Source organism: Prorops nasuta, unplaced genomic scaffold (genome assembly GCF_024137725.1).
Source record: "Prorops nasuta isolate Cenicafe-Biocafe unplaced genomic scaffold, Cenicafe_Pnas_1.2 PNAS00025, whole genome shotgun sequence".
Lineage (NCBI taxonomy): Eukaryota > Metazoa > Arthropoda > Insecta > Hymenoptera > Bethylidae > Prorops > Prorops nasuta.
The window spans coordinates 2,785,443-2,807,987 of record NW_027116822.1 but is presented as its reverse complement, the minus strand read 5'-3'; the positions used below and the strand labels follow the sequence as shown (position 1 = coordinate 2,807,987).

The following is a 22,545-nucleotide window of genomic DNA, read 5'->3' as shown; positions in this document are numbered from 1 at the left end:
CCACCACCGCCCCATCTGCAGACGTGGAAGGAAAAAAGAGCCACGGGGAAAGATGCATTCTCCTCGTCTCGCTCGACCACCGAACCAACACTGCGACGATGACGACGACGCTTTCCTCGCAAAATAGAATCCGTCTTTAACTTTCCTCCGACGCGCAGACGACATTAAAACTCGCTGCTCTCCCATAATTTCCCACCACCCTCTTCTCCTCTCCTCTCCACCAACTTATCTCGTATCGTAAATTTTCATCCGTTTTGAAAATTATATGGCTTTTATGAGGCGGGGATTTCGATGGATCATCCCGGAGGCGCTCGGCATCGCGGGAATGTATATATATATATATACATAAGGAGGGTGGGGGGGGGGGGGGAGGTTTGCGGAGGAAAATGAAGGATCGTCGCGCGGTGAGGAGACTCGACTGGCGAGGAAAGAGCGCGGGCCCTTAAAGGGCAGAATCCGAGGGAAGGACCGTCGAGCGAGGATGTTTGTTTTAAAGTACGAGGTGGGGGGTGAAGGGTCGTGTCGGGAGGGGGGAGGGATCTAATAAAAGTAACAGGGAGGGTCGACACCCCAGTCGTAACCGAGTAGTAACCCTTTGGCCCAGTTTCCGTAGGGGCACACGGAGCCTCGCACACCGACGCACGCACACTCCTGCAATTTCATTCACCAAACTCCCTTCACCCTTCCTCTCACCCCCTCCCTTTCCTTCACCCTAGTGAAACACGACCACGCAACTCCACAATTACGACCTTACTCGAGAAAACCACCGACCAAAACACCGCGCGACTCGAGATACAGTTTTGAAGAAGAAAACTGCCAGATTTATTTGCACCGAAAATCGAGTTTAACTCCGAAATTCGATTAGCGAGAGAGAGAGAGAGAGAGTCGAGCTTACTTTTATTATTTTTCCCTCCTTTCTCTCCCGTTTTTTTTTTTTCGCTCCCCCTTTCTTATCAGAACGATCAAGAGAGAGTTCTGGGAGTTAAATAAATGTCGAGATAGGGAATTGGTTCTACGAGCGGAACGTTTTGAGAGAGTACTTTGAGGGGGAGGTAGGAGGTGGAGGAGGTGTAGGTGGAGAGGGGAGGGGGTGGATTGGAAATTCTAGCGGGATGGCAGACGTATGGGTTTTATGGGTTTTCCGCGACCTGCTCGCGACCATTCCGCGCGTCTGCTGCAACTCCCCTCCCCCTCTTCCACCACCTTTGGACTGGCTCTGCCACCCCCACTCCCCCCGAGCCGCCACCAGCACTTGGTACTCTCAGCGGCGCTTCTGGGGTCCCCGACGATCGTAAAGTTCGGAGCCGGAAAGACAATAACTTACCTCGGCTGCACTTTATCCTTGCGCCTTCCACCCCCCCCCCCTCCCTCTTTTCCCTATTCTCTTTTTTCCAACCAGTTATACACTCTCGCGCCATTTTGCCCGGCTTTGATAAACTTCCAGAATCCCCCCCCCCCCTCTTCTTTTATATATATATATATATATATATATGTATCTTTAAAGAAAAAACAATATCAATCGATTTACGAAAATAATAGAAATCCAAACGCGTAGAATTTTGCTCGGCCACTTTGGAATAATTGGAATATCTCCCGGCAAATCGCTCCTATTTCCAGACGAGATTTTTAACAATATATATATATATATATATATAGCGGGAGATAAGTTGGAAATAATTTTCAAGAGAAAACAGAGTTGGAATAGCTAGCGATATATTTATGAGGGCTGATAGTCTCGGGTTTCGCGCAAGCACCACGTGTTATCTCAAGCAACTCGGATTCTTCGAAAGCCTCGACCCTTCCCAGCGAAGAACCCTCGCGTATCACGAGTCTTCCCACGATTAACCGCAAACGTCTTTCGTCACGTGCAGTACGCTCCCTCGTACATACACATATATAGACTGGAGAAAATTCCTCTTTGGCCAAACCTTCGCGCGCCACCCTGCTAATTACTCCCATTTCCTTCCAATCTCAAACTACAATTTTTCTCGTCGAAGCCACAAAGTGTTCTGTGGTCGTCACAGAGTCGACGATACAGCTATAGATTCTTTGTTAATTTCTGGATATTTTCCGGTGCAACGAGGCAGTCTCCAGTGTGTTACGATTCCATGGTGAAAGGACGTACGGGTCGAAGCTGAGAGTGTGGCTCGATGGAAATCAAGGCTGATACTTTGGAGAGTCGAAAAACAGAATCCATCAATCTTTTTTTCCCACTATTCCACGGTATCGGTTTCAGTTTTCTGGCACCACTCTCTCTCTCTCTCTCTCTCTCTCTTCGCTCCACTCATTTGGCCCCTTTACTCTCCGTTTTTATTTTACTGGCAGCAACACCGGAGGGCAACACGTGGTGTCCGCACAGTCGATTTCTGGCAGGCCACCAGCGCGCTTCTGTTTATACCCAGGACATTATACTCCTCTGTGTCTGTATATCTATATATCTATGCAAGTGTATGTGTCTCTGCGAGAACCAACACATGCACCGAGCAGAGAACCCTTACACGCCCCTTGATATCCCAGACACGCGAGGATTAAGAAGAACTTTTCAAATCCAACGCAACGAAGCACAGAAGGAACAGCGAACAAAATCCAAACTTAGCAACGAAAGAGTCCTGTTTAAAGGGAGCCATTTTCTCTTTAAATAAAAAATACTACAAAATTGGCGGGAAAATAGTATTTCTCTCCAACTCGATTTATCGAGAATGACCAAAATATATATCACGCTTAAATAAATCACTCGTAATATTAGAAATACTTGAAAAAAGATTTCTATACGATTGGATTCCGAGTGGGGAGTGCACAAATTTTAATAAAACGCGTAAATAACAGTCGATGCACAGTTACACGCGTAGGAAATATTTGAGCGGGCTTAAAAAGTAGGGAGCGTGTTTGAGGCTGTCTCCTAAGACGCGGTACAGGGAGGGGGGGGGGGGGGGAGTTTTTAGGAACACTGAGACTACGTCGATTTAACGCAGGAAGCCGACGAGTGGAACCATGTGTTTTCTCTGACCAACCAGCTCAATGACTCTCTCTGTGTTTTAGAGCGACGGAAATTTAGGCCGTTGAATCAACAGGTTTCACTTTACACGCTGACATTATTATTCCCCGAATATACATATATATATATATATATAAGCCGTTGATCGATTAATTTATTCACCGCGCGAGGAGCACGCGGAGCGAGTCGATTTTTCAGGAGCGATCGCGAGCAACAACAACAATAATAACAACGACGAGGGAAGCTGGAGCAAAGGAACGGTATCGAAGCGTGGAAAAAGAAAATTGGCTGAATTTCATGGAATCGAGGAGCATCGGCCGAGGGAAAGGTTAATTTTCCTCCAATTCTTTTCCAACAAATGGAATTTCTCCTTTTGCTTCAATTAAAAGCCCCCTGGCACATGCGCGGTAATTGAGATTTTTCTTGAGCCTTGGGCAAGGGCGAAGGGAAGTGAAAAACGTGTTCGGGCTGAACCGTAACTCGAAAAATGTTTTAACGATGCTCAAGGCTCGATTAAATTCAAGCAAATGTCACTTCCACCGTGAATCCTTCCCTTTTAAAGTGTACAGCGTTCCGGTGAGTACGAGTGCACTCCCCCTCCTGCACGCTGGCGTACTTGAAAAATCTTTAACTCGCTCGAATTACGTCTTCTAGCAATTTTTGTCTCTCCCGTTTCTAGCTCGATACTTTCGAAAGCTCGTCCAAAGAGAATCTGCTGTAAATAAACTTTCTCCTCTATATATATATATATATATATAGGCGCCTTTAATAACTGCGCTCGATGCTTAAACATTTTTACAGAAAAGTCAGCAAAGCTCTATTTAATTAAAATATTGCGAGAAATCTTCGGAGGGACCTCGTTAATGTTGAAATGTGATATTTGCTCGGGCCTGGCAACGATTTTCTTGATTTTTTCTCGGTTAATGATTATCCGTCCCACAGAGTATACATATATATATATATAAATGTATAAGAGAGAATAATAAATTTATCGTCAAAGGAGGAATCTTTGCTCGATCAAAGATTCAATCCTGTAATTTATCGAATGTGTGCGAAGATTCGAGGGGTAAACGAGTCGACGTGGGTGTGTTGAAGGGTGAAGTAGTGGTGTTGGTGGGGTGTGGGGACTATAGTCCTTCTGACCCAGTGGAGTAAAGAGCTATATCGTGGAGGGAGAAGAAGGAGGGAGAAGGAGGAGGGGGGAGGGGGTAAGAACTGGGCCAAAGGGTTGACGAGGAGTGAGCGTGGTGGGTTGGAGGGGGGAGGGATAGGGGGGTTGGATGGTTTGGTCGTCGACCCTTCAGGAATTTCATTTCGACGTTCAGTCCCCTTTGACGGCATTACGCGTTCGCGATCGCTTCGAAAGTGATCGAGTTGATTTTTTTTCTCTCTCCCCGTCGGCCTCTCCCCCCCCCCCCCCCCACCACTTTGGAATTTCATTTTCAACCCCTTCGCGCCCACAACCCTCCTCTCCCCTGCGCACTCACACACACACACACATATACACAGAGAGAAACTGCGAGGCCATCAACGCGCAGCGGGAGGTCGCGTGCGCGGATGCACTCTTGATTCAAGTTTTCAAAGCTCCGAGACCCAATCTTCGCTCCGCAATAGTTCGACATTTATTGCATTTTCTCACCGTACGCTTTATCAAATTTCTTTATTTCTCTCCCTTTCTCGTTCAATGCGACAAAAAAACGACAGGTGTGTGTGTGTGTGTATTCATAGTTGTGAATAATAAGCAGGTGAATCGTTAAAAAAATAAATATTGATTTTTGAATATTCTCGTAGAAGAACGGTCCTGTCTTCGCCACGATGTGTTCTCTCGATTCGCCAAGAGGAAAAATAACAATTAACAAAATTGCCAAATTTCTCTCTGTCGCGATAGAATAAAAAGGGACAATAAAGCGTGTAATCGTGAATAATAATAAAATGGCTTTGGAGAAAAATAGAAAATGCTTAAATAATATACTCGATGAGAAAAGGAAGAATTTTCCGAGAAGCGAGGGTGCATTTGCTCGATTCGAGCGGTGATTTGAGGAGAGAAACGTATATATATATATATATATATATACGAGTGGAGAGAAATAATGATAATAATTAATGAAATATCTTCGAGCGGGTTGAGAAGATTACGGCTGGATCGGGTACGGGAGGTGAGGGTGGAGAAATTTTTCCGGACATAAAGGACTGTCATTGTTTCCACCCCCGGGGTCGGGGGTGGGTCTCGCTGAGTGCGCTGGTAAAATAGCCCCTTAAAACGGTTTTACTGCCGTGCACGGAGCGCAACGACGTCTAGACGCCAGGGCCGTAAAGTTTGACCTACTCACCCCCGACACCCCCGCCCAGTGCAGACTGCACTAAAACTACCCCTACTCCCCCGCGCTGCACCACCACCTATCCTCCGTTCGACCATGTACACCGAGCTCTCCCGCGACGAACCTTGAAACTGCTGCTGTACCTACAACCCCCTCCACCCTTATAAATGAAATTTTCCCAACTTTTTCTACGTCCTCTCTCTCTCTCTCTCTCTCTCTCTCTCTCTCTGCACCCAAAGATTTCCCTATCCCTCCTTCTCTCGCAATCCTCCGTACCTTCCCCATTTCCACGGAAAATTTCTCCCAAAATCACTACGATTAACTATATATATACATATATAAATCTTTATGAAAAAATAAGGGATGATAACAGATGGTCGAGAAAAGAGCATCGGTCCAGCTCACGAGACAGTCTCACGTACAAAGACGGTGCATCCGGAAAGTTATCCACACGATTGGACTACTGTCAAGTGGTGGGATTTTAACGAGAATGCCCGTGGCAGTTTGTTTATAGGCTCTCGGCAGCTTTGACGGGAGCCTCCCAGAGACGGAGCACCACAGAGAAACGCCGCCGATGGGAACACGAGTACTCGACTCTGCACACTCGCACTTACGCGCGGCGATTAAAAAGAGGAAAATGAAGAGACTCGCGTTAAAAAAATGTAACGCAATAGACGAACATGGATATTTGCTCGAGCTACGGCGCTCTGCGTGTAAATACTACCACGTGTGTGTGTGTAACACACCAATAGAAGCGTGTATTGGTATAGATTTCGTGAAGAAGAAGAAGAGGCCGTTAATGGAGAGCGAACAGACGAAGACTTGTTCCTCCGAGAGGCCCTCGAGAGTTTGTGCGGCCCTCCTCTTCGTATCTCGCTCGAGCGAATACAATTTTCGAAACTCCTAATTGTACCGATGACGTTTTCACGATAAACGTTTTTTTCCTTGGCTACAGGTGTCAAATTCCACTTTTCACAAAGTTTGTCCTGCCGAGGACCATCCATCGGCCGCCATTATCGCGATTTATGTTCCTGGTACCGGACGCGGAGGAAATAATTGGCTCGTTCGTCAGAGCGAAGGGACGATTTTGCATTTGCAAGAGTGTCGGTTGCTCCGGTGCACGTGGATTATTTCTGTGGATCCTGGTGCACGCTTCTATATATATATATATGTATATATACAGAGCAAAAAGCGGAATTAGGTGGGACGTAGATAGCACGTAGGAAGCTGACGCGAATTCGATCGAACGTTAATTGGAGCTGGTGGAAAAAACGGAGCAAAAAAGAGGATCGAGGGTAAGAATGATTTTTTGCAGTCCGCGAGCAGAGTCGCTCCCCGGAGGGAGGCACTGGGGCTGAGCAGGTGCCTTCACCTGGCTCATATAATATACCTTTCGAGTGTACGAACCACCTGCCCTGTGTGCATACGCTTTGTCCGGCAAAATTGCGACTGGTGAAAATTCCGCAGGACCAAGGAAAATTGGGAAAATCCTCGCCGTGTTAAATAATAATTAACGAGAGAGAAGCGAGGGAAGTGGGGGGGGGGGGGGGATATTATCGATGGAAGAGCGGAGGAGAGAGTCGGTGATTTTGGGGTGGAGAGACGTAGGGGAGGGAGGGGGTGGGTGGAAAAGATAGAAAAGAGGTAGAAATAACCGAGGAAAAAAGCTAGTAGGAAATATTAGGATCGATATTCGACACGGAAACTCGGCGGGAAGAAGAAAGGTGGGATGGGTAGAGGGGGTGGGGGTAGTAGAGAAATGGTAGGAAGCTGGAAAGGAAAGGGAGAAAAAAGGAGTGCAATTCTGCACTTTGGGGAACAATGGCGTTATCCTGTCGAATGCTCGCCGTTCGCTTATTTTTCACCAATATAGTATTATTCGAGGACCATTAAAAAGTCTACGCTATTAATTTTCATGGATCCGTCCACGTGCTGCAGCGACGAGGATCCTTCGTCGAGCGATCGACACTCTTTCGCACTCTTATCGATCTCCCCGGAATTCTTCGGCCAATTTTCAACGTGATCAAACGAGCGTTGCTTTTTTCCTACAGGATTAAGCGTTCTCACACACACACGCATATATATATATATATATATATATATATAGGACATAGGGGTAGAAGGGCCACACAGCCGATGGATCATTTTTCCTTCGGCAGTCCGCGACGAAGGAGCAAAATCGATTTGTCATTTTTGCTACCAGGTGACGATTGTCCCTGTATCGTGCAAACCGAGTGACTCGTCTCGGTTTGGCCGCGGCTGATGATTGGTCGCGCGAGGAAACCCCTTCTTCGGCTTTTATTCGCCAAGATTGATCGGTCCCGCGACGCATCAGCATTTTTCTCGCTCGACCAAACACACGTATATATATATTTATCTAGTAATTTTCCTCGGCAATACGCACGCGGTGGAGAAAAAAGGAACACGAGGATGCTGAGGAGAAAGGGCGAGCGCGGTGAATTTGGGGAATTCGAGGAGAGTTCTCTTTTGTGGAGAACGCGTGCAGAGGCTATCTTGATATTTTTGCCAGCGAAGAGAGCGAGCTGTGTATGGCTGGAAGCACTATATAATTTCCACTTTTGCCGATATTTCAAGGGAGCTGGCTGGCTGGCTGGCTGGTTGGTTGGTTGGGTGGTGGTCCGAGATGAAGAGGAGGAGGAGGAGGGGGAGGGGGAGGTTCCGAGTATATCTGGTAGTACGGGTGCTTTTTCGGTGTTCCTTTAATCTATCAAATATTGGAAAGATGGCGGGGCAACGCGCGAGCGAGTCACCGTGTGCCTCTTCAAAGAGAGAGTGCGCGAGTTTCTCCATGCATTTTCTTCTCTCTCTCTCTCGCTTTTCTTTTTTCTCCTCTTTCTCTTTTCGAACCCTCCGCTTTTTCTGCACCCGCCCAACACCTCGTCCCTCCCCCACCCACCCACCCACATGAAACTCTTCATTCCTTTTTACCCTCTCTCTCTCTCTCTCTCTCTCACGCTCCTCCTAGTTGCTCCTTTCTCCCAGGTCAAATATCGATCCCGATATTTTCACTGGCCTTTTTTTTCTCGTGCGGCGCCATCCTCTCTCGCTCCTCTCGCATTCTTCCTTTTCTCATCTTGTCTCCCACTCTATTTATTTATTTATTTCTAACCCCCTTCATTTTTCATTCTCTCTCCCTCTCTTCTTCATAATTCCCCAAATCCCCCCCCCCCCCCCCTCCTCTAGTCCCACAGTCTGCACGTTATTTCATTAAACCGTTTGTTCGCCACTTTTCATGAAACTCGACGCGACGACTCTCTCTCTCTCTCTCTCGTTGTTAAAAGGAATATCGTCTCTCGCTTCGTCTTTAGGGTAGATTCTTCGCAAAGATGTTTCTTTCAGGAAACTTTTATCGGTCAACAATGCTCTTTGCAAAGGTCCTTGCAGCAGTACTGCATTAGAGAAAATCACTGGAGAATCTTCGATCCGTCATTTTGCAAGTTTCTCGATAAAGAGAACGTTTGAAGGATCAATGCCAGCGAGACTTTAATCAGAAAATTTCTCGACTTTGGCAAATTTTCAGGGAAAACTTTGACGGGACTGTATCATTGGCCTTGCAAAGAGAGCGAAAGTCTTTAATTACTCCGAATGCTTTTTTAATGCTTCCTCAAATATTTCCTGGTACTCGTGAATATATACGCGATAATTAGGGGGGTAGAAATTTCCAAAAGTTGAGGAAAAGAGCGAGAGTTTTTCCGGAAGTGCAAGAGAAGAAAAGCGTCGATCTTGAGCAGTCGAGTTCTCCAAAACTTCAATCGAATTTTTTTTTTCACTAAAATTTTGCAAAGTCCAGTAATTTTTAATTCGCATAATTTCGACCTTGATGAAGATCGCGATCCATTAGAGGGACGGAAAAGAAAAACTAGAGAAAACTTCTTACAAAGAAATGAATTTTTATCAAAGCGTGGAAAATTTGTGATTTTAGGCAGAGCAATGCATCGATTGGTTACAGGATTATTATTGTTGTTATTGTGGGGAGGAATCGGGGGTTTAATTAGAGAAAAGGAATGAGAAACGTTTCCCACGTTGGCAATTAGAGATTCGAGCGGTGCCGAGTGATGGCTGCTGCGAGTCTTTAAAAAACACGTGGCCCATCTGAAACACAGCAGCTACTGTTTCTCCTTGAAGCGATTCGATGACCTGTCATCGTACGAGTAGGATGTATTAATCAGTGTTGTGCAGCTGGCGAGCAGACACTAAATATGCCAGTTCCCGGTTCGACCAAAACTCACTCGACACTCGATATACTTACAGCCATGAGCAACGTCTTTCGTTCTTCAAGGATGAATTGTAAACGATAATCATCATCAGAGGATGACCCTTTAAACATTTTTACATCCATCTCTTGCTACAACTTTTTGGACTTTTTAGTCTCTTGTAAAAAAGATGACGAATTGATGAAAAACTGACTAATAAACTACAATGATCATCGAGGAAAATCATTAAGAATTTTCACATAAATATTTCACTAGAATCCTTGATTCCACATTCGATATACCGATAGTCACACGGATTGCAAAATCAATGCTTTACCAGAATCTCGTGGAATTGTTTATTTGCACCGCGAAGAACAATTATATGCAAAGACACGAAACTTATGATCGATGAGTCTATATATATAGAGCGAGAGAGAGAGAGAGAGAGAGTTTTGGTTTTGGAGTAGAAGCGAAAGATTGGATGTGCGAGTGGCCGCTGCGTTTGTTCCCATATCACCGATGCAGAAATTCAAATGCAGTGTCATTAATAAAAATTAAAGAGACATCAGAGAGCGAGACTCGGTGGGCAGACTGGTATAGGGTTGGATGTTGAGTTAAGAAGCGAAGAGGATGGGAGGGGAGGGGGTAAGTCCTTTTTTCCCTCGGGCTGCGCCACCTTTATCTTACCTGCCGGGGCACAATAGCGTGAGACTATGGGCCCTTTGTACTCCACTTTCGGCCGGATATCTGCATACGCACCCTTTCGGGGCCTTGGGCCATCACCCCGGAACGAACGGGACCCATCCACGAGCGCCTCTAATTTTTACCGCTACTCTCTCGAGACAATTTTAATACTTTTTCCCACTACGCAATATTCCAGCCGGTTCCACGTAAGAAAAACTAATCTTCGTGCCTCCTCCTCCGCCTCGACCCTCGGATGCAAGAAGAGGACCCAATCGATCTCCTCCCGTTCGCTGCGTGCACCTTCCGAAAATTCCTCCCTTCCCAAGAATAAGCTATATATATATATATACCAACGGTGCCTAGACGCGGGAACCGTATTAAAATTTCCACTCACGTTTGTCTCTAATACCACCTTATGCTCATCTCGCATTTCATACAAAGCTACCTACGCGCGCGAGCGCGCTGGTTGCTCTCGTGAGAAGCTCTCTCCGCCATTTCTTTTTTTTTCTCTTCGGCCATCCAATTTGCATCCGTTATTTCAGCCATCGAATTTCGTATCGAGAGTTTTCTCAGGAATTTCCAGTTGAGCGATCGCGTGGAGCCAGGGAGAGTAAGGGAGGGGGGAGGGAAAATGATGGAAAAAGGGTGCTATAATTCTCCGACGGTCCCAAATGTTGTGACACGGAGACGGTTGCCGCAACATGCGCGGCGCTAGGTGCAGAGTTTTTGGCTGCGCGACTCGTTGCACCGTGGGGAGTATCCCCTCCCCCTCCCCTCTGGCCCAAAGATACCCAATAATTTTCCAACGATCCACCTTCGACGTGCCCAGCCCTTCCCGATGGTACGCAACGTTCCTGGAACGTTCCAGGGATGTTCCAAACAATATTTGTAATCTTAGGGGGAGAGGGGGAGGGGGTGTATTCGTCTCTCAAACTGTGCGCCATTCGAGATTAAATTATACGATAAAAAAAAATCTATGGAGAAACCGTGATTCCTGAATCATCCCTCGCCGATCGTAAAATTCTACACTTTTCTTTTGTTACAACTGCAAGAAGAGGAACCAGTGAAATTACCGGCAAGTTTTTGCAACTGACACTGCTACACCCTAACTGGGAATCATAATATTCTAATGATCGTGGCTCGGCCACTTTTTTTATCCTCTGTTTTTTTTCGTCTCCACAGGGATGTAATAATATAAATATATGTAAGTGTACTGGTACCCTTAGCCCAAAACTCTTTTTTTTTTCTTCCGATTCTTCCGTACACACGTGTGTGTGCGCGTGTGACCCTACCGAAGCTGGGAATGCAAATGGTGCAACGGCATTTTTGTCTCTTGCCGACGTGAGACAAAAAAAAAGAGCGCCGGCATTGTCTTGCGTTACTCGAGGGGTGAAAGGAGAGATGGTAGGGGGGGGGGAGAGGGGCACTCTCAACCCTTGGCGGAATCGTCCTATTGGCTAATGAATTTCTAGCTCGACGTTATAGGCAGCGAGAGAAAAATGTCCAAACTGAGTGAAAAAAAAAAGAGAGAGAGAGAGAGAGAGAGAAGCTGACTACTAGATCGGATTCTCTCCCGTTTTTTATCCTTATACCAGGTCGAACGCCATCTCAACCCTTTCATCCCTTTTTTTTATCTCTCGACCTTCTTTTTTCCTCGCGAGTCGAGTCACGCGTTGATAATTTTCATTATTAGTCAGCTGCTCGAGTCGCGAGGAGAATTATCATGAGAATAACGCGACCGGTACTGACGAAAAAAAGAAAAACACGAGAGAGAGAGAGAGAGAAGAGGGAAAATTCTTCGTTGGCAAAAGTTGAAATGGAAGAATTAGAGGATCCAGCGAGCTTTTGCCATCTCGTGTATATAATAAGCGTGAGATTGGAGTGTCTGTCGATGGACTGTTTTTCGGGAGGAAGTGACGTCACGGCCCGATCAAAGGGTCGTCGATTGAAATTCGACGTCGATAAACGGTGCGCTTAGCATCGATTGGACGCGTGGTGAACGAGAGAGCCCGGAGTGTGTGCGTGTGTGTGTAAGAGACACACACACACACACACACACACACGGACATAGTAGGAAGGATGGAACTTTTTCACGGGCCAAGGGTGAAAAATGCATTTTGCATAATCTTCGCGAGGGGTAAGAGTTCACGTGGCGAGCCGAAGCAACTAAGAATCATTCGAGTCGTGCCCGAGGAGGTGTTTTGCATCGGTCGACCTGTGCGAATCAACCTGGAGCCTATATATATATATATATATATAGCTATATACACATACAGCGGAGAAGGCGCTTGCAAAACGAAACAAGGGGTGGCAAGCAGCATGGAAAGTAGGAAAATGATGCTGATGCATTGAAGCAGCGGTACGGTGGAGGGGGGATATAAAATTATCCTAAAGAGCATCCTCTAAGCGTTTTAAAGGATTACGGTCGGGCAGGCGTAAAAAAGCCCGGAAAGGGTTGACCACCCGCTGAGGGAAACCGGCGACAGATTACAACCTCCGAAAACGTGTTTACAGCACCAGAATTCCACCCTCCCGACACACCCTTTCGCACGCAACTCCCCACCCTTCCCTCCAAATTCCTCGCGTCTCGCAGAATCTTCCGAAAATCGACTCTGTTTTCTCCAAAAAAAAATCGACCTTCCTATCGAGGTTATTTAATTTTGCTTCTTTCGACGAAGCAGAGAATTTTGAATTTTGTTGGCAAAGGGTGGGAGGGCAGGGGCAATGAGTTTCGGGATTTTTTATTCCACTCTTCTTTTTCTTTAGAAGACTGCGTGACGTCGGATAATTGTGGGGGGAGGTACTGGTCGGTTTGTTTTTTTTCTCCGAGGAAATTAGGGTGAGGGGAGGGGGGAGCCGGTTGGTGGAAAAATTTGAATGCGAATGGCCCGTTCGAGGAGGATCACGTGTGTTGCGTGTAGAACCTGCTCGATCGAGTAGGAAGAGAAGAAGAAGCTCTTGGTGCGCTTAAGAGAATACAAAAATGCAGAGGGAGAGGAGGGTTTTTGTCTAGGAGGCGCCCGCAGCATCGCCGCCGCTCCCGGGAAAAAACAAGGGAGCCGACAATAAGGCGCGATTTAAATAATCCAAGCCATGCAAATGCTCCTGGGATTCTCACGGGACACACCCGGCATTCCCTAACTTCCCTATTTCTACATGCCCTGATGAAGACGACGCTCATCATCGCTATTGTGTGTGTTTGTGTGTGTTTCTCTGCTCTTGTGCTCTCCTCCAATCCCAAACCCTCTCCCCCCCCCCCCCTCTCTCTCTATAAAATTATTTCCTTCTATACCAAACCAATACTCGAAAATTTTCTTTGTCATTTGCCAGCGAGAAAAGAATTTTAAATAACGAGTGAAATATTTCTTTTTCTGTTTGATACTCGACCTGTAAATTCCAGGAGAAAAAAAATTATTCTTGATGATTTTCTATTGTTCATAATTATGTATATATAAAAAATTCAGAGAGTTTACAGGAATAAGCAGCATCGTTGCAATAAAGAGAACAAATAGTGCAGTGCGCGATAACAATAAGAAAGGAAGAGGGGGGGGGGGGTTGTGGGGGAAGATTTTCTGGAAGATCGCAAAGGTATGATTTTTGGCTAGTGGGAATTATCCACTGGAGAAGATATCGCATTAAACCAATCGTAACGAGCGCATTTCCATAAAGCCGCTGCTTTTTTCCTCGAGAAAGCCAAAGCCTTTTATTGCGATCCGCATTTGCATCGACAATGTAGAGCTTAGATAACTATCCGTGTTTGGAATTGAAAGTGGATATTTCTTTCTTTGCCTAGTGCGGAGACTCCTCCTTCTCTCTCTCTCTCTCTCTCTCTCTCTCTCTGCACTCCCACTCTTCACAATTTTTCCCCCTCTCCTTCCCCGTTCATCCACGACTCTCCCTCTCCATTTCTATTTTTCTTCATTCCTCCTAATGTTCTATTTCCACCCCACCCCTACCATTCCTATTTCACATTTTCTCTTCATTTTCTACGTCACTGTATCCTTCTTTACTCCCTTTCCATCTCGAACCTTTATCGAAAATCCAAGTGGAATTCTTTGCGCAGAAAACTTTCTCTCTCTCTCTCATAATTACAGTATATTCGTAAATGAACAAAATATCGAGGCAACGATTTAAAACAAAGCTTTATCGCGAATCTACCATAATAACAATAGTCCTGTGTTAAATTACCAAATAAACAAGTATTTAATTTGTTTACAGAAACTCGACTCGACCGGTATTCTTGCATGAAACAAAAATATCATTTTCACCCTGCATCAAATTACCAAATAAACAAACGCTTAATTCGTTTACAGAGCCTCGAAGCGATGCAACAATTCCTCGACCTATACCCTTCCATTAAACTATATATATATATATATCGAATCGAGAGGGAGAAAGCTGAAAGAAGAAGAATCGAGGAAAAAAATGGTTGTCGAAAAAACTCCAACCGGAAAAGGCTAACCCGTTGCTAGGTAGGAGAGAAGCGAGAAAAAAAAGTTTTGCATCCGCGTGCAAAAAAAAACAACAACAGGAAAGAGAAGCGAAAGAACAATCAGGAAGTTGGTCCTCAAAAGAATTTTCAACCAGTTCGTAGGGTCCGGTGTAATGTAGAAAGAACGAGAAGGAAGGGTGGAGGGGGGGGGGGGGGGTAGAAGGCAAAGCAGGACCTAGGAAGTGGGTATCTATTCAAACGAGTCGTTTTTTTTCTCACACTAACACACGCGGCATCCTCGCATATACCTACGATGGGCTACACTTGTTTAATGCCTACCCCCCCCCCCCTCCTCTAACCTCCGTCATCCAGTAGTTTTTTCGCGCTTCCGTGTATTTGTTTTTTTTTTATTTCTCCAGCGCGTCGCGCCAGAGGCAAAAGGATATGCAAAGCGATCTTCAACCCTTTGGCGACTCGGCCCCTCCCCTCCCCTATGCCCCACCGCGCGTCCCTCTCGCTCGATCGTCTCTAATCCGGCCTCGCCTAAATTATGCAAGAGGGGCAAAAAACAAATCGGCTGCTACCGACCCGTTTCTGCCAGCGGGATTACGACAAAAAAAAAGTCGAAAAAACCTCGTTTTTTCCACCCCCCGAGATACCCCGATGCCTCAACGGTGTCCTCGGCATGGTTTTCATTCAGGGTCCTCTTCTTCGTCTTCTCAGTCCTCTTCTCTTACTACTTGCCCGCTTAACCCCGTCTCTTTACCGGGTCGACTTTTTTTTCTCATTGCTAACCGAAAGCGTTTTTTTTCTTTCACTTCTAAACCGTCGCGAGCGGAAAAACGCTGGTCGCATGTGGATAGTGCGCTACTCTTGTTTATGTTTCGCGCTAGTACGACTCTCGAGTATCGTGCAATTTGTTACTTCTCAAAACTATTGAAAATGTGCCTTTTTTTTTAATGGACGCTGTGTCTTGTTTGGCGAGCAAAATTTTCTTGGAAATAATACAGCAGGTTTTGGTCGGGACTGTAGTTATTATTTATGAGGGATAAGGGAGTGATTAAACTGTACGAATTTTGTTGCACAGGAACGCTACAAGTTTTAGGGGCAGTTTTGTTTCATCGAATTTCGTAATTTTGGGGAATACGTAGATATTTTTATTTTTTGGAAGGTAGTGAAATAATGGAACTGGGGAAAAATGTAGATTCGATGAAACATTAGCCATCTAGCGGTGGAATTGTAATTTAACGAACGTTTCCAAGTTGAAATAGTTGAGAGAGCACTTAAATCTTCATTTAAATAGTTACCGCACTGGTTTAAATGAAATTAGCTACATTTATGGTAATTATCGCTGTTTTCAAGTTGCTAGAAACAAAGTGCACAGTCGACTGGCGTTTTACTACATTTTTACACCTGGCTGTACCGCGTTACACGGAAGTACAATAAAATCGTTGTGTTGAAATAATGTTATTCATAGTCGAAGCTGTGCGTAGCGCAAACTAATACTTAAATTTCTTCAGTATCCGTTGGTTTCGTCCAGGACCAAAACAAAGGAAAAAAAACTTAATCTCGTTATTTCGAAAGAAAACAAATATTAAAAGCGGAACGACTTGAAAAAACTCAAAGCTTCTAAGAATTACATTATTTTTAAATCCAATCGATGCTCCGCGTAATTCCTAGAATATGTATAGCTTGCAAAAAACAGGTTCAATTTCGAAAAAAAAAAAAAAAAAAAAACTTAGCGAGGGACAGACACAGTATCGACGAAATTCAATAATAATAAAAAAGTAAAGACTTACGTCACTGGAGAGTCCGTTGTTCCAGGGATAGGGTGGTTGCGGGGGTGATTGTTGCTGATGGTGAACGCCACCCACACCAGCGGCCGAATGGGGATTGTGTATGTGTTCCGCCATGACACTGACCCAATGTGCGAGTCCACCACCACCTCCTGCCGTTGGGCCCGTTCCTCCTCCGACTCCTCCGGCTCCTCCGCCGCCCCCACCCCCACCGCCTCCACCTCCACCCCCTCCACCTTCCTCTCCACCCTCGGACCATGCGAACGATGCCTTCTGCAAGAAAAGATCACCAAGCGTTACGAAACACAGCACTGTTACGATCAAGCGCGGGTCCGGTAACTCGGAAAACTTGAAAAAAAAAAATCCTCTCCCCCCCCCCCTGTACTTTATATATACGTACATATAAATCGGAACGCGATGAAATATTTACAGTGAAGACTCCTCGAGTCTTTTTTTCCTACTGATTCCGTACTGTTATGCAGTGTGTGTGTATATATATATAGAGAGAATAAACGCTCTTGAACAGAGCCAATGTTTACATCGCGTCCCTTTCCACGAACTTGTCTCTCTCTCTCTCTCTCTCTGTTTTTCTAGCCATACACAGATACCTTGCCGAATTCCCATTAACCGGAGCCCTGCAATGTTTACATTTCTCGTTCCTCTCTCTCTCTCTCTCTCTCTTGTCCCATAAGATATTTTCTTAGCGCGAACGAGTTTTTGCGCTCTTTCCAGGTATTTTAAAGCGTCTCGACCAATGAGACGAATTTAACGAGGTCCAATAACGATGGCCGGGGCCGAAAAGGAGGGGATTTGCGCATGTCTCGCTACTGCTCGATCAATCAGGTTCTATTTTCTTCGAGGTCTTCCCGCGACGACGTTAACCGCGCTAATTATTAGGCCGCGTCCGTCCTGCCAGAGAGAGAGAGAGAGAGAGAGAGAGATGGATAGAGCGGAGCTTCGTTAAAAATTCAACGCAAGAGAATAGTTGCATTATTAAATTAATCGATAAATCGGGCCAAGCTTGGCCAGAAATATTCCTTCATTTGCCTATTCGAGTAATTATTTACGTGTTAAGCGAGCGAGCGAGAGAGAGAGAGAGAGAGAGAGAGAGAGGTGTTTGGCGCGCGTCGGCCTAAAAATAGGGAAAGGGGGGCACGATGATTTTTCCAGAGGTGTGTGTGTGTGTGTGTGTGTTGGCCATCCTACACACTTGGAAGAGGAGTAGCGGAGAACCAATCAGATTTGCGCGACGCATCGATCCTGGCATCGCCTGACATTTCGCTTCTTTCTCCGCGTATATAGTATAAATTTCTTAAAACTCGCCCTTTCGATCGATCGCAGGCTCAATCGCGCTCGCTGCGATTCCCATTTGGAATCTCCGTTTAATCGCTTATTGCCTTTTATGTGTGTGTGTGTGCGTGTGCGAATCTCCCGCCTCTCCTCGTCGACGAATATATTCAAACGAAAAATATTCGCAAATCCTCCAAACGCGCTCCGATGTAATTTACTTTTTGTCCTTAGGCTCGTAAAAAACACGCCTGGAATAGCGCACACACGAGTCATTAGAAACGATCTCGGCGGATTGTTCTCTCGTATTATCGAGCAGCGTGATGAAATTTTCAATGGGAAGAAATATATCGAGCGACCGCCTACAAATTAGCAATGAATACAAAAATTAGCCACGAAACGAACTTAATTTCTGACGTAGTCTCCTCGGCTGTCCAGTATGCATTAGCGTCAAATCAAATCAACGATGAAATAAAACTGTAAATCCGAACGGCCCGCTCTCTGTGTTCCATTTCACTCTCTCTCTCTCTCTCTCTCTCTCTCTCTCTCTCTCTCTCTCTCGGTGCAGTCTTTTTATTTCCAAACCAAAGCGATGTACGAAAAAAGCAGCCGTGACCCGCGTTGTACGACGTAAGAGGACCCGATGAAAAATCTCCGTTCTATTATTCCGTCAGAGAGGTCAAATGTAAAAATATATATGTATCTTTGTGGAATTATTATTTCATCATCGGTGTGTGTATAGCAAAAATCTCTATATGGAGAGTTTGGTCCATTAGAAAATTTATACGTATATAAGAAGAAAGAGCGTTGCTCGGGTGGATAATTTATTGGCGAACATTGAGACTTGGCACATCTGCATAGGCAATTAACGAGGTAATATAAAAGGGCCAGTCTCTCTCGTTTATTTCATTTTTTTTTGTCTTTTTTTCTCTTGTCTCCGAAATCACCAGCTTCACTCGTAACGTGTAATTAAGTCCGGTCCCATAATGAAACAGCGCCCTCCCCTTTTGAAGGAGCGCATTTTGCCAACCCCTTTCGGAAAAGTAACACCCTGCAGTTGGGGATGTGGTGTCCTTTCAGGAGGACTAATAATGAAGAGCGAATGTGCCAGCGAGCTTTCTCACGATTCGTGCTGCATGGGCAGCGATAGACGATTAACCATCTAGTCAGGGCTGCTAATTAAAGTCTACGAATCAACCTCCATACATTCGGTTATTCTTTAGTGTGTGTGTGTGTGTGTGTGTGGGGATTTGCCTGAAAAAGAATCTTGGTCGACGTTCGATCGCCACCGGGGCACAGCAAGAAAATTCCAGTATTGGAAAAGAATGGAAAGGGGGTGGCTAATAATAAGAGTTGGGTTACGGACTCATCAATTATTGCCAAACGTCCCGTTGCACCGTGCACGGCACTTGCGCGCTGCATTTTCACGAGGTATGACGCCAATTGGTCAGTTTCATCATCGGCTTTTAATAAATCCCAGTTGGTCCGCCGGCGGAGTGACTCAGATTCGACAGCCGGCAGAACGGCGACGAGCGGGTGAGGCCGCAAATATTTATCATACAATGACCAATCAGCGCGTAGGCACTCGAGAGCGCGGCGGCTCATTGAGCAACCTCGCATTTGCATCTACGCAGTGGACGTTGCGCCAACTGCAAATATAAAATTTGCAAGAGCGACTTAATTCTCTCGTAGACGCTCGTAAATCCGCGGCTGCGGGGCTCCTCGCGAGAGAAAAACCGTCGTAAATAATTTCCAGCGGCGAAATAACATTGATATTTTTAAGAGAGAGAGAGAGAGAGAGAGAGAGCTTGGTAATAGTTATGGGACTCGAGTACACAATGTGCGGAGAGATAAAACTGCGGATAAACCGGAAGGATAATAAAGCCGAGGTGGGTCCATTCCTCCACTCTGACCTTTTTTAATCAATTTTTCCGGGGGAGGATGTTAAATTTAAGATAAAGGACGCTGGATAAGAGAATTGTGCCAGGAAGAAGCTGGGCATTATGGATTTGGGTCAAGAATGGTCACGGAACCGAGCATCGCGCGCGAGATATCCAACCCGGCTGGAGATAATCGTGCCAAGAAAGCTCGTGGTCCTCTCCTGATAAATCGCTCGCTCGCTCGCTCGCTCGCTTTGGGCAAGAGCAAAAGGAATCAACAGGAAGTTTTCGCGCCACTCTTCGTCGAGCATTCGGCTCGTGGGGAAATTTTTACTTTCCACTTTTGCAACTCGAATCAACGCGTTGCTTAATTTGGCGAAAATTTCCGAAACAACTCAATTGTAATATGGTAATCAGTTTGTTCATAATGGCACGGGATGTTCTGGGGATATTCGTGCCATTATAGAAAAAGTCCATGGATTTAATTATAATTATAAGAGCAACCGCGATGCTTGATTTTTCATGTGAATTAAGAGTAGCGGAGCAAAATTTTGTACGTTGCTAAAAACTATGACAAAAGGAATGGAAAAGAAAATTCCTCAGCAATTAAAGTTCGTTGAAAATTCTCAACTCGAAACTTTTCAGAAACGGCTGATGAAATGTTGAAGAACGAGGTTAACAAAGTGGATTGCGATATTCTTTTTTGCAATTGACGCGAGATCCGTGTGCAAAGGACAGGCAGGATTAAGATGGAGCAAAGAGAGTTTCTTCGACTCGTGGAGAAGAGGGAAGAATTAATTGTCAAGGAAACAGGATTTTCCTCTGGCAAACATGAAATCTGATATCGTCCACGGGAGCAGCGCAGACTCTGGAGTGTGTTGATAGTTTTATTCCCTCTCCTTCGTCCCCTCCCCCACTAATTAATCACGCCAAATTAACTGCTCGAACCCCCGATTTCCCATAGTCCAATAATAATAACAATAACCCGGTCCCTCGCCAAAGTAATAAAACCTTATTGAAATAATGAAATCTCTATTCTTGTACAAATTAAAATCTCATTAAGCTGAAAAAGGAAGACCATCTCGAGATGGGATAGACTGTGTGTGTGTGTGTTTATGTATCTTTACCGAGAGTTCCCAAACCTTGAAGAATTTTCATTTCTCGACTTCTCCTCGGCTACTTATAATTATCATCCACCGTTGAGAACGATCCAATCGTTCGCTCGCTTCGAATAATTCGTTATCGTCCGGGAAAAATGAGCGATTGGGTAAAATGTCGAGAATTCTCAAGATTGAGACGCTCCTCGTTGAAGACGGGAGTAAATTTTAGGGATAAAACGCGAATTCTTTGGAAAATGGAGGGAAACGAGTGAAGAGTGGCGCGTGACGTGGTTGGAACGTTTTAGGAACGTTGCTGACACTATGCCAGTGGATGACGGGTTATAAACGTGGAAGGAACATGCCAATCGATGTTGTTTATCATTGTTCTCATGCATCCATATGTATATACGTTTGCAGGTTTGTAGGTGGAATCTAACCTCGTCGTGGTCGTCGCGCCGAAGCGCGAGGTTCCTGGGGAAGGCGGGCACGCTGGACACGGTGAGGCCCTTGAGGTCCTTGAGCGCCCCGAGGGCATTGAGATTGTCCTTGAGATTGGCCAGGTTGTCCAACGTGAGGTTTCGATTGAGCACGGTCTTTCGCACAGCACTGGCCAATAAACTATGATAAAACTCGTTGGGCAATATGAATTTCTGCTCGTTGGTCGCTTCCTCCTTGCTGGACGCGTCGTTCGAAGTATCCGAGTCCACCTCGACCGAGGAATTCGACGCGACACTCACAGTCGACATTTTGTCCTCCATAAAAATCTTAAACGCTACGGGAAAAAATTTCTCACACCTCGCGCGCCTTCCAGCCAAATAGTCGGCCGATCGATCTCGGCGCCAATTCTTGCGGCAGCCTCTAATAAAATACCTGTATATACATATACTCCGTGTGTGTATATTTATAGGAATATATATAATATATGTGTATATATCGTAATATAGGTTTTCATATATATATATATATATATATATTTATTTATTTATGAATAATTTGCAAATGTTTTAAGAGGTTAAAAACGCCGTTGAACTTCTTTGGCCAAAGATTGCTTGGAGATCCACCACGTGTTTCTCTCGCGGATGCCTTTAAAATCGATTTAGAAAGCTAAGGAGAGCGGAGCTTTGTAATGGAGCATACGCGGAGGCTGAAAAATAATAACCTTCCGGCGATTCTCGAGCGTGCGAGAAGGAACGAAAAATGACTCTTCAGCACCTTCACACTTTTATTGCCTGGCGATTTTCAGGGGGAAAAACACGCCTTAAGACACGGTACGTTGCTTATGTATTCCTCTTCTGTTTCCCTTCATCATCCGACCCTTCGCTCTTCGTCTTCCTCTTCTACAACATCCCTCCACATTGGCAAAAAGTTTAATCGTTAAAAACTAGTCGTATCCTTACTGCTGTATTCGCTATATATATATAATCTATATATAGTTGTATATATCACTATGATTGTTATCTTCTATAGGAGCCCCTGATAGAGGAATCTCTGGCTAAAGTTGAGTTATTCGGCTGCATCGGCCATAGTTTGATCGCGCCACCGCGCAAAGTGGCGCGATTCCTTAGCGAGGATTCGAAAAAATTAGCTTTTAGGAACTTTGCGCGCGCAGCTCATTACGCATGGCCGCGCTCTAATTGGCTGTTTAATTAGCGGGAAGCTTCCGCGTTCACCAGCCGGCACGAGGTATCAGCGTGGCTGGTTTAGCAAGAATCCAGCTTTTCTTTGCTCTTGGAGAGTCCTCTCTCTCCCTCTCTCCCTCTCTCTACGCAAGCTTCGGCTAAAACACGTGAAAAATAGGAACTTTGGTTGATCGGCGGTTGCTGCTCTCCGAGGTTCTGC

The 22,545-nt window shown here is 45.4% G+C and overlaps 1 protein-coding gene across 1 annotated transcript in view; it reads right to left on the bottom strand.

Moving 5' to 3' along the window:
• The window catches only part of LOC136782359 (zinc finger protein rotund-like), a 93,604-nt gene extending 72,152 nt beyond the window's left edge, over window positions 1-21,452 (bottom strand). Inside the window, exons 1-2 of the mRNA XM_066741758.1 lie at window positions 21,144-21,452; window positions 16,443-16,712 (exon numbers count right to left, since the gene is read on the bottom strand). Of these exons, the coding sequence (XP_066597855.1) occupies window positions 16,443-16,712; window positions 21,144-21,452 (579 nt within the window). The remainder of the gene's footprint in view (window positions 1-16,442; window positions 16,713-21,143) is intronic.
• Between the last annotated feature and the right edge of the window lie 1,093 nt (window positions 21,453-22,545).